Raw genomic sequence first — 12,898 nt, 5'->3', positions numbered from 1 at the left:
AAGTAGATTTATGGCCCGGTCGGTTTTAGTTGCCATCTGAAAATAGAAGGTAGCCCTGAGATTTTAAACCGAACCGAACCGATATTTTTGGTGTTCGGTTCGGTTTTGGTTATGGCGGCTGAACCGATAGGTATATTTTTTTTTTTCAAGAAACCGAAATATTTCGGTTATTTCGGTTCGGTTTTCGGTTAACTGATTTATTTTTTTTTTTTAATTTTTTTAAAAAAAATTTTTTTAATTTTTTTTAGGAAAAAACTAATAAAACCGAAATTTATTCTAAAATAACCGAAAAAACCGAATTATTTGAAATAAAACCGAAAAACCCGAAATTATCTCTAAATAACCGAAAAATCTGATTTTTTCATGTTTTAATCAAATTTCGGTTAATTTCGGTTTTGAAATTTTAAAACCGAATTAACCGAGAAACCAAAATAACCGAACCGAAATATATTTCGGTTCAATTCGGTAAGATTTTCAAAACTCAAAAAAACCGAAAAACCGAAATAACTGAACCAAATTCACCGAAATAACCGAAGTCTCAGACCTAATAAAAGGCATAAAGCTGGCTGGTTATAACTGAACTGCACAACAGTTGATATTTTTACTCGTACATGAAAGACTCATTCGTAATGTCTACTGTCACAAATGTAACATGGACATGTTAGGAAATAAAAGAAAAATAGTTCTTAACTTTGCTCAGTTCTCCTTCTCCCACAACATCCACCTAATCAAATTTTTTTTTTACATAAAAAATACTATTTTTAATATTAATTCATTATATATTTATTACTTATAATTAATAATAATAATAATAAATAAAAAACGAATTAACTAAAATCAATTAACAACACTAAATTTTATCCACTCTATGAGTGAACACAAGATAAATTTTAGACCTTTTTATGTATTATTTGTTTTTATTTAGCTTTAGTATTATGGAAATTTTCGCAAAAAAAAAAATTGTTTCTAAATTTAGCACATTGTATCTCCAAATATCCAAAAATAACACTATGTTCCAAAAATATCACTTGAGTTTTGAAATAGATTAGAAAATAAAATATCATAATCAACGGCTTTCTTATAGGATCTCGTTTGGATTCTGAAACAGACTAGAAATATCATTTGGGCTACCGTTCACGGATCTTATGACATCATTTATTTACTCAAGTGCTATGCTGTAGAAATTTTATCAGTGACTTCAAAGAGGTTTTCTAAAACGGTGGCGAAAATTCTTAATTATGTTTACGGTTTGAAAGTAATGGATGGTCGATACAAAGTAAGACCAACTAGTCGTCTAAGCACATGAGTTTAAATATTATTTAATTAAGTTTTGGTTTTTTTTTTTTGTAATTGTGTCAACTATATTATTTGTGAAGTTTGTAGAGGTTGTATAAAAATTGTTTTAGTGTTCTTTTAAGGTATTTCTGCTAATATTATTGCATTACAAAATTTGGCGGAGTATTAACTCTAATTTCTAAATTGTTTGTTTATCTCCTTCTTTGAAAGTTAGGATGATTATTATTTTTGGATCGTTTTGGTCTTTCTAGATTCAATACATTATTACCTTGCACATAATGGGTGCACTTGTGAATACGTATTTCATGTTTTAAATTTAAAACATCAGACCTATGGTAAACAATTAAGAAAAATATAATTATGATATTCATCTAATTTTACCATGATATGTATACAAGATGGTTTTGAGTTCCTTCTCTGGTTTGGAGATAATGGCATCAATATGATATTATAATGGTCAAGTCATGAATGATAGAGTTCATGGAAAAAATATACCAAAATGGTATGATATGATCGCTGCAATGGTAAATAGATTTCTAAATTTTAAGAGATTTCGTAGTTCATGTAAATTTTTAGATGTTCAAGAATCTGTTGATGTTATCATTTGTGATGGAATTTGTGGTATCACTCTTCAGTCAAGGTGACTTATTGATGTATCCACTTGTGAGACTGTCAGTTTGGGTTCAAATGGTTTTGTTTTCAAACTTTATTATTGTACTAGGTTTTCACCCACGGTAGTAACACGCATGACTATATTATAAATAATATTTTTAATTTATTTAGTTTTCAAATTCCCAATTAATTAAATTTTCTCTAATTAATTTATAATTTTATTTAGAATATTTTTTTTCTTCTTACGTTTTATACAATTTATAACCTAATTACATTAAATTTGTTACTAGATAGAATATAAAATTTTAAAACACTTAGTTTTGTTATCTATTATTAAACAGAGATATATGCCTATATGGTAAGTTAGTGTCTATTTTTATGTGTATACAATTTTTTTTTTTTTGAAATATTAAGAAAATGTTGTAGTATGTGTAATATTTTGTAGTTCATATACGAAATAATTTGTAAGTTAATTTTCTAAACTATGACTACAAATCTATAGTATATGAAATAAACAAATAATTTTAGTATTGGTTCTATAGTCCAAACCCACCATGCTAGGCGGATCACGCAATATGTTCAAAGATTTTTAATCCGCAAAAACTCATCATATGAAACCCGTGAAAGTAAAATATAGTATGTGAGGCTAAAAGTCACTTTTTATCAAATTTTTAAAGAACAGCACCTCTTCACTTACCTTCTTATAAAATAAGGAAATAAAATATGTATATATTTACAATTATGTTTGTTAGCTTTAAAAAAAATTAGTTTCTATAAAAGATATCATATATAAGTAGAGTTAATTTGGTTATTAAATTAATTATTTAATGTCAATGATATGCCTGTAAATAAGTGTCAACTTGAGGATTTATTTTATAAATGTATATATAGCTATACTATCACTTTTCTTTGTTTAGGACTTGCTGTTCAGAATTTGGCTAAGTAGATTTATGGCCCGGTCGGTTTTAGTTGCCATCTGAAAATAAAAGGCATAAAGCAGAATTAATTGACTTATTTTTCTTTTAATAGTTTTATAGATGTTCTGGATGGTTGAAACTGAATTGCACATTTCTAGAAACAGTGATATTTTTACTCGTACATGAAAGACTCGATCCTAAAAATGTTTTGATTACTGAATCCTAAAATCCTAAACTAAAATTTTTAGTTTACGTTATTGTGGTTTTGTCCCGTAAGATGTACATACGACGGTAACGTAATTGCTAGTAGCGGACGATCTGTAAAGAACTTTAAAACTACTACAAAAACATGTGGATAAATTCAAATGATAAACACTTATGATTTAACAGTTCACACATAATACCAAATCTATAATATATGTTCTATACAGTTTTGACTTTGACGGCAATAGTAAACCAAGTTTTTTTTTGGTAGAAATAGTAAACCAAGTTGGCAGTATACCACAGCTCTCAGTCTGTCTTTATTATGTATTAGCTGGCTGAAAATAAATGACCATTCATTTCATTACAAAGTGAGTTACACAATTCTATCTCTCCAATTAAATTCAAGAAAAAAAAGTCTATCTCTGAAGCAAGAAGTTGAGACTCGATCTACAGCCATGGGAAGAAGCAAGAGCAAGTCCTTGTGTCGTATGTCTGATTTTGCAAAACCTCACAAACTTTCCTGACGATGGGATCCACCGCTCACCGTCTGCATCTCTTGCAAAGGCCAACAATATGTTGGGAATAGGCGTAAGTACTATTACTATTGTGCAACTTGTGATGTTGAATTTCACGAAGGCTGTCACTTGTTTCCTCCAGAGATCAGACACCCTTTCCACCTTCACCACCCGCTCACCCTCACCTTCTTTGATCATGATCTTGATAACTCTGAGATCCTTGAAATTTGGTTTGGCCTAACCGTGGATTTTAATAAGGTTAAATCTGAAGGAGATAAAGAAGAAGAATGTGCTTCTGCTTCAGATGGGAATCACAGAAGATGCAAATCTTACCGGGAAAATATTACATATAACAGCAACATCAAGTATGTTCGTTTTTCCGATATAACGTATTATCATTGTTCTATCTGCAACTTCAGTCTACACTCACTTTGCGTAAAGGATTCACCACCTCTCACTATTAAAAACCTAAAAAGCCATGACCACACTCTTACCCTCTTTCCAAGAAAACTCCCTTTGCCTTGTGATGCTTGTGGCTTTTCACTTGACGCTCGAAATGATTCAGTTTACTCTTGTCTGATTTGTAACTACATGGTCCATAGAAGATATATCTACTTACCTCGTGTCATTAAAATCACCCGTCACCAGCATCGACTCTCTTACAATTCCTCCCTTGTTCCTTCTGGTGATGAGCTCTCTTGTGGTGTTTGTCGTAAGCTCGTTGACGTCAACTACGGTCAATTCTCTTGCAATAAGGGATGCCACTATGCTGTCCATTCGAAATGTGCAACAAACAATGAAGTGTGGGATGAGAAAGATCTTGACGGAGTGCCTGAAGAAGAAGAAGAAGATGTTGAGCCATTCGTGAGGATTGATGAAGAGACAATACAACATTTCAGTCATGACCATCACTATCTAAAGATCCATCATGGGACTGACAACCGTGGAAACAAGTTTTGCCAAGCCTGCATCCTTCCGATAACAGTTTCAGATAGCTTCTATAGTTGTGTCCCGTGCGATTTTGTTCTCCACGAAACATGTGCATGCCTTCCTCGCATAAAGCACCATCCACTATACAAACACCCGCTCACCCTCTACCATTTACAGTATCCTCATATCAAAGAGCTCCAATCCAAATATTATGATCTAGGTTTCTTCGTGTGTAATGGTTGTAGCCGAAAATGCTGTGGTTTCATGTACACATGTTGTGAAAAGGATTGTGTATTTCAGCTAGATGAAAGGTGTGCTTCGCTTCATGATCCCATAATCCTTGACTGCCATCAACATAAGCACCCTCTCTTCTTCAATTTGACCGAAGGTAAATGCATGGTTTGTAAGATGACCTCCGGATTAAGAAAGTACTTAGAATGTATTGAATGCAGGTCCTTTCTGTGTCTTACTTGTGCTACCATACCTCTGGTGGCTCACTACAAGTACGATAAACATCCACTCACTCTTTGCTGCGGAGAAGAGGATACAACAGATCACCAGTACTTGTGCGAGATTTGTGAATCAGAAATAGATGCAAGAAAGTGGTTCTACACATGCAACTCTTGTTCAGTCACTCTTCATGATACTTGTTTACTGGGAGGGAGATGAGGTCTACATGAAGCCAAACCATATGATCAAGATGAATGAAGGTGCTGAAACAAGTATTGGTATATTGTACCCAACAGTGGTAACTCTAGACCAGTGTGCGATGGATGTAGACGCCGTTGTGTGGACACTTTGGTAGTCAAGACGTCTGGGAAAAACTATTATACTACCATGTGTTTCTTCGATATATATTATCCATTGTAGGACTTCTCCCAAAGAGAAAGATGAGTACTGAAGCAGCGACGATTAATTAAGGATACTACGTGAAGAAGACATTTAGTGTATATTTTCCTTTTTTTTTTTTTTCTGAACTTGGAGTTTTTTAATGTATCTAACTTGTTGTCCCCATACGTTAAGGAAAAGTCGTCTTTTTAGTGTTTGCGTATTAGTCAATTAGAGCTAAAACCATGCATGGTTGGGTTTTTTTTTTTTTTGGCATGTTTTGACTTCATCAACACATAGAAGTACTACACACCGATTAAGATGTTTGGTCTTTTAATTTTTTATTAGCATGGTTGAACTTCATCAACACATAGAAGTACTACTATACACACACCATAATTTACCTAACCTTGTTAATCGAAGAAGATAAGAGAAAAAAAAAATACACACCTAGATTAGTTGATTCCCCAATTTCCTAATTATAAGAAAAATACATAGAATAGTCGATTTTTTTAGCATTGAGTTGGTTTGATTAAGCTACTTTTAGACTTTAGCTTTAATTTTAGTGGATTTTCTTGATTTAAAGTTTTTTTTTGTTTTATGTAGAGAATCTTTAAATAAAAGGTCTACAAAAGTCTCTGAGGGAGTTTTATTGTTGATGAAGTCCCAAAATTTGTAAAGTCCGTATAGATCTAAGAACAAGACTAATAAAAGAAATTTAGAAATCTACTTATTTAATTGTGTATTTTTTTTCTTGAATATAGTTGTCCTAAATAGTAGTGAGTAGAGGAAGTTATGAGTTCTCACTATCTAACATTGTTAATGGAAAAGAAGAAGATACTAATTTTTTGTATTTTTTTGTAATCTATATATATAAAGTTAGTTTTTTTCTCTTCTCATTCCTCCAGCTCATCACTTCTAATTTTCAATTTAAGCAAATTAATCCACATTATCAAAAGAACATAAAATCTAAAGTTAATGCATTAATTAATTCACTTTTTTGCAATATTTTATTATTATAAAAATAATAATTTAAATTAAAACATAAATCAAAAACGAAATGAAAAAAGTACAACCAAAAGAAAATATCAAAGTAAAATATGTATAGTGATTACATAAATATAAAATTAGATATTTCTATTATAACATATAATAATTGTGTAAATATTTGTAAAAGACTAGAAATTGGGGACAAATAAAGTTATCATATATTTGATGGAACAAAAATTTCTTTCAAAAGTTACAATTATTAGGATAAAGAAAATATGAGCTTTTATAAAATCAAACACAAAAATTTAAAGGTTTTTAAAATCCAGAGGTTATTCAATTCTTGGTTTAAAATAGTTTGAGTGATCTATGTTATTTATCGTTTTCAAAATTGAAAAATGGTGAAATTGTTAAACAAAAGTACATCCAGAAAAGGAGAAAATACTAATCAAGTGTTCAAAAACTAAAATAATGTATATATTTAAGAAAAATGTATAAATTTACTTGAAATAAAACATATTCTGAACATCACACGCACACACCAAAAAAAAAAAAGATTAGTGAAAAATACTAAGAAAAATTTTGAGAAAATTATTTTTAATAAAATAATTATAATAGTAGTGATAGATTGTAGATTGTAGAATTTTAATTAAAATTTAAAAAGAATTCTATTTTTGGATAAATACATACATTGAAGAAAAAAAAGTTAGACTAATCTTAGGAAATAAAATTTACATATAGTACAACACTGTCAAAGAAACTTCACGACAAAGAGTTGGTATATTATCTAAGACTTTTTAACGTCTAGTTTAGTAAGTAATGTTCACTCAAACGATAAAAAAAATATATATTGGAAATTGATGAAACATAGTTATGATATGTCTTCATAATCAATAAATATATTATAAGTAAGATAATATAATGTGAAAAGAAAGTTGATGCAAGAGATGACCAATGTATACCACTTAATAAATTTGACATCTATATAGATTTATATTTTACAAATGGGAATTTTCCCATTTACTTATGTTTCCTTTAGATTTTTTTTGAATTGTTGAAACTGAATTGCACATTTCTAAAAAAAATTAGTTTTCTAGATGAGAAACTAAATCCTAGAAATGTTTAGTTTACTTCCGTTAATTAAATCCTGAACTCAAATGTTTAGTTTACGTCATTTTATTAGTTTGCTTAAGTACGGTAACGCTAATGCTAGTTGCGATCAATTTTCTTACAGAATATTAGTAAATTGAACGTTAAAAAACACGAATCTACTAACAATACGTATGGAAAAATTCAAATGATAAAAGCTTACAATTCATTAATTCATAAGAACATAATAATATCGTGACATTTACTGACAATGTTGTAGTATTTACTTATACAGTCTCGACGGCAATAGTAAACCAAGTTGGCACATACAGTACTAGCTCTCTGTCTTTATTAGTATAGATTAGCTGGTCAAAAATAAATGACCATTCATTGCAAAGTCTATCTTTAATCCATGGCTGTAGTTACAATTCACACAAAATAACAAAAGTAAAATAACTGTGACATTTACCGACAATGTTCTATACAGTTTTGACTTTTAACAGCAATAGTAAACCAAGTTGACACATACTAGCTCTGTCTTGTCTTTATTACGTAGCTGGCTGAAAATAAATGACCATTCATGCATTCAGTACAAACTCGGCAAACAAGTCTATCTCTAAATCAAGAGAATTCATAGTTGAGATTCTACAGCCATGGAAGGAAGCATAATTAAGTGAGCGCGTGTGTCGTATGTCGGATCTAGCAAATCCGCACAAACTTTGCCGAAGATTGGATCCCCCGCTCACCGCCTGCGTCTCCTGTAAAGGTCAACAACACCTTCGGTATAGGCATGGGTACTATTACTATTGTGCTACTTGTGATTTAGAATTTCACAGAGGTTGCCACTTGTTTCCTCCAGAAATCAAACACCCTTTCCACCTCCTCCACCCACTCACCCTTATCTTGTTAGATCCTCGCTATGATAGCTCTAGCATCCCTGAAATTTGGTATGCTGTTACGTCTGAATCATACAACGATATTCCTGGAGATGAAGAAGACTCTACTTCAGATGGGAATCATAAAAGATGCAAATCTTGTCGGAAAAATATTACATACACCCGCGACACAAAGTCGTATGTTCGTTTTTTTGATATAACATATTATCATTGTTCTATATATGCAATTTCAGTTTGCATTCTTTATGCGCAAGGGATTCACCACCTCTCTCATTCTTGAAAACCTAAAAAGCCATGACCACACTCTTACCCTCTTCCCCAGACCGCTCCTTTTGCCATGTGATGCTTGTGGCTTTTCACTTGACACTCCCGATGACTTAGTTTACTCTTGTCTGCTTTGTAACTACATGGTCCACAGAATATGTATTTACTTACCTCGGGTTATTAAGATCACCCGTCACCAACATCACCTCTCTCACACTTCCTCCCTTGTTCCTTCTGGTGATGAGCTCTCTTGTGGTGTTTGTCGTAAGCTCGTTGACGTTAATTACGGTCAATTCTCTTGCAATAAAGGATGCCACTATGCCGTCCACTCGAAATGTGCAACAAATATAGAAGTGTGGGATGGGAAAGATCTTGAAGGAGTGCGTGAAGAAGAAGAAGAAGAAGAAGTTATGGAGCCATTCCTGAGGATTGATGAAGAGACAATACAACATTTCAGTCATGACCATCACTATCTAAAGATTCATCATGGGAATGACAACCATGGAAACAAGTTTTGCCAAGCCTGCATCCTTCAGATAACAGTTTCAGATAGCTTCTATACTTGTGTCCAATGTGATTTTGTTCTCCACGAAACATGTGCTTGCCTTCCACGCAAGAAATGCCATCCGTTTCACAAGCACCCACTCACCCTCTTCCATTCACAATCTCCTCATCTCAACGAGCTTCAATCTCATTATTATGATCTAGGCTTCTTCGTGTGAAATGGTTGTGATGGACAATGTTGTGGTTTCATGTACACGTGTTGTGAAGAGGGTTGCAAATTTCAACTGGATGTAAGGTGTGCTTTGCTTCCTGATCCTATAATCCATGACTGCCATCCACATGATCACCCTCTCTACTTCAATTTGACCCAAGGTGAATGCATGGCTTGTAAGAGTACTTCAGATTCAAGAAAGTTCTTAGAGTGTATTGAGTGCATGACTTTTTTGTGTCTCAAGTGTGCTACTCTGCCTCGTTTAGCTCACTACAAGCACGATAAACATCCACTCACTCTTTGCTGCGGAGAAGAGAAGACAACAGATCTCCTGTATTGGTGCGAGATTTGTGAATCAGTCATGGATGCGAGAAAGTGGTTCTACACATGTAACTCTTGTTCAATCACTCTTCACGTTGAGTCCTTACTGGGAGTTGTGGTCTACATGAAACCAAACCATTTGATCAGGATGCATGAAGGTGCTGAAAGTATTCTTATTTTATCCAACAGTGGTAACACTAGACCAGTGTGTATTGAATGTAAACGCCGTTGTGGGGACACTTTGCTAGTCAAGTCGTCTGGGAAAGACTATTTTACGATCGATTGTTACTTCGATATTTATGCCTACCATTTCTGACATGATTGTTTCTTCGATCCATGATATGAGTTCTCCAATGGAAAGATGGACTGAAAACCAGGGATGATTAAGGATGCTACATGGAGAAATTTAGTGTTTATTTTCTTCTTGCTTTTTTGCATTACAAACATTTTTGGCTTTTTGCATAAAGCTGAACTAGGTATTGTCGAGCGGTTGTTGTATTAGTTATGTTAATTCATTGTATTAGTTATGTTAATTCATTTTAGTTATGTAATAATCATAAAACTATTAGAATTTTATGAGAAGATTTTTTAATAATTTTTTTTAAAATGGTATTTCTGAAAAATGAGATTGAAAATGATGTATTTTTTAAATTCTCCCTAAAATACATAGTATATAACAAACAAATTTTGTAAATGTCAATAATACACTTTATTAATTCAAATCATACAATATCAAAATTTACCTAAAACATTTGAATAATCAAATTCCAAAATTATTTTTTAAGTATCAATTAAATAAATTTTCTATGAAATCATATAAAATGCAATAAAAACATCCCAAAGATTAATTTATTTTTTAATCTATTTTATATTCACCTTAGTTTAAGCTATATTGCTAGGTAAAATTCTAACGATTTATTATTTATAGTAAAATTTTGGAAATGGAATATCAAATTGTGTTTTATATAGAAAATCATTAAATTACAAATTTTTGAATTAAATAAACATTATAATGATCTTTATACAATTATATTTTGGATCACAAGAACTAAATATAATGATCACAATTTTTTTGGAGGTAAGAGAGAGTTAAAAAAAATTATTTAATAATTTGATTATAATAGATTATTTTGTTAAAACATTGCATACTTTCAAAAATAAAATAAATATACATGAATAACACTACAAGAAAGACGTACATTGTTAGCTCGGAAAATATGCTATCATAGGTAATACATAGCGATTTCATAAATGCTATGATATCGGCAGCTATGGTAGATACCCCATCTACGATAGCTTTATTTTTCTAAGCTATAATAAGTTCATATACAATAGCATTAGTTAAATGTTTTAATTTAGTTTTTTCGTAGCAATATCTGAATGCCGTTATTTATTTTTTCATAACTATTTATAAAAAAATTTAATTTTTTCTAACAACTCAAATTGGGTGCTATGATATACCATTGTACAATAGCAAATATTTATTGCCGTAATTTATGTTTTCATAACTCTTTTTCGTATTGTATTATCTTATTACATAACTAAGTTTATTTGCTATGATATAACGTCTTTTTTTTTGCTATTGTAGTTGCATAAAAAAATTTTCTCCTGCTATTATATTGATGACTTATTGCTATCTTTTAAAGTAGAACATGCTATCATATGTAATATATATAATCTGTAATTTCAGAGAAAAAAACCATTTATATAACATCTCAAAATCATCCTGAATAACATCCCAAACACAATTCCAAATCCAAAATGCAAAACATAAAACATTCCAAATTTGAAATACATAAGACTAGTCTTAAACTAGCTGGACAACAGTCAATAGATGACCAACTGATCTATTGGCCATGCGATAGATGAACCAAGTGCATCTCTCATATACTCAATCTCATCTGATGGCCTCCAAACCGCTGCGTCATCTACCTTGACTATATCTATCCAAACTCGCACAGCGTTAGGACCCAAGCGAACACAGTGTACCTTTTGCTCTGGATCAGTTGAATGCACCCGTCCTTCAGCAACAACCCGCTTCCTTCCGCTAATATCCATTAACTTACACTTCTGATTTTCCTTGATAGCTCCATTTTTTCGCTGACAATTTGACAATATCAACCAATTACTACAGGAATGAGACATAACCATAATCAACTTCTCAGAACATATAAATTAATATAGCTTACCGGAGATCTTTGAAGAGGTGACTGTGCAGCTGTTTGAGTTTCCATTGCATTAGATTTTGGAACTGTTCTTGGAGACTTCTCGCATGATGCTGAGGTTTGTGTCTTATGCGATTTAGATGCAGACTTTTGAGTAGGAGATAACTGACCTGTTGCATCTAGGTTGTTTTCAAAGACAACTTTGGTGACAGGCCATGCTACAAAAGACAGTACACAGTCCTCTATGTATGTCACATCTTTTGTAGGCCTCCAAATAAATGTGTTGGGTTCGTGTACCACATCAACAAAAACTTTTACACCCTCTGGTCCGAGTGGAAGTCCATTCACCAAAGCTTTTTGATCTTGTGTGTTCCAACGGCCTTCAGCAACAACTACATCATCGTCAGACAGATCAAGTAGTTTGCATTTGTTCAAAGAATTGGTTCTTGTGCCCTATGAAAAACATTAACAAATCACTTAAGTATTCTAGATGATCTATAATATGTACAAAATTATTAATTAATAAACAAGATAGAAACTTTACAAGTGGTGCCATATCTTCTTGGTCCCACTGTTCTAGACTAACACACTTCGTGGCAGGCCATGCAATCATGTGCCCAACAGATTCTTCAATCGTGAACATTTCACTAGCAGGTCTCCAAAGGAATGCTTCGGGTACAGTGGCAGTGTCAACCAATACTTTATAATCTAAAGGACCTAAACGAATCCCATTCACAACATCATCTGGATCCGTCGATATAATACATCCCTCAGCAACATTCGCAGCATCATCAGCCCAGTCAATCAAAATACACTTTGGTTGTGATTTTTTGTTCACACTCTATGCAAATTTAGATTATTAAAAACAAAATCAGAGTGTATAGTTATAAAGAAATCAATATAATGGATTATTAATCACTTACCCTTGCAGCGGAGTTTTCACCAACTTCAGCTTCTTGTCTCTGTAACATGCAAGAAAAATATCAAACAAAGTTTACATCATTATCCATCAGCTTATTGTACAAATAGAATAGTGCATTACCTGGTTCTTCAGATTGAAAATTTCATTTTGTAGTTCAGTAACCTTGTGATTGAGCTTAATTTGATTCTCTTCCATTTCAGCGAAACACTTGTGCTTAACTTGGAAAAAAGCTAATTT

The 12,898-nt window shown here is 32.2% G+C and overlaps 1 protein-coding gene and 2 pseudogenes across 2 annotated transcripts; 2 read left to right on the top strand and 1 right to left on the bottom strand.

Annotated features, from left to right (window-relative positions):
- Positions 1–3,403: 3,403 nt before the first annotated feature.
- Positions 3,404–5,514, top strand: LOC104779270 (uncharacterized; annotated as a pseudogene). The gene has a single exon (XR_015594510.1). The product of XR_015594510.1 is annotated as an uncharacterized LOC104779270 (transcript).
- A 2,469-nt stretch (positions 5,515–7,983) lies between these two features.
- LOC104777946 (uncharacterized) lies at positions 7,984–10,094 on the top strand (annotated as a pseudogene).
- Positions 10,095–11,401: 1,307 nt separating this feature from the next.
- LOC147947760 (uncharacterized) lies at positions 11,402–11,647 on the bottom strand. Its single transcript, XM_087496287.1, has one exon. The coding sequence runs from the start codon at positions 11,630–11,632 to the stop codon at positions 11,402–11,404; it is 231 nt and encodes a 76-aa protein (XP_087352413.1). The 5' UTR covers positions 11,633–11,647.
- Between the last annotated feature and the right edge of the window lie 1,251 nt (positions 11,648–12,898).

Source organism: Camelina sativa, chromosome 3, assembly GCF_030686135.1.
Source record: "Camelina sativa cultivar CO46 ecotype springtype chromosome 3, ASM3068613v1".
Classification (NCBI taxonomy): Eukaryota; Viridiplantae; Streptophyta; class Magnoliopsida; order Brassicales; family Brassicaceae; genus Camelina; species Camelina sativa.
The sequence above is the reverse complement of the archived record's forward strand: the minus strand, read 5'-3'. Positions and strand labels throughout refer to the sequence as shown.

Coding starts and splice junctions, on each gene's coding strand:
- LOC147947760 (XM_087496287.1), bottom strand. CDS start 11,632: ATGGATATTAGCGGAAGGAAGCGGGTTGTTGCTGAAGGACGGGTGCAT.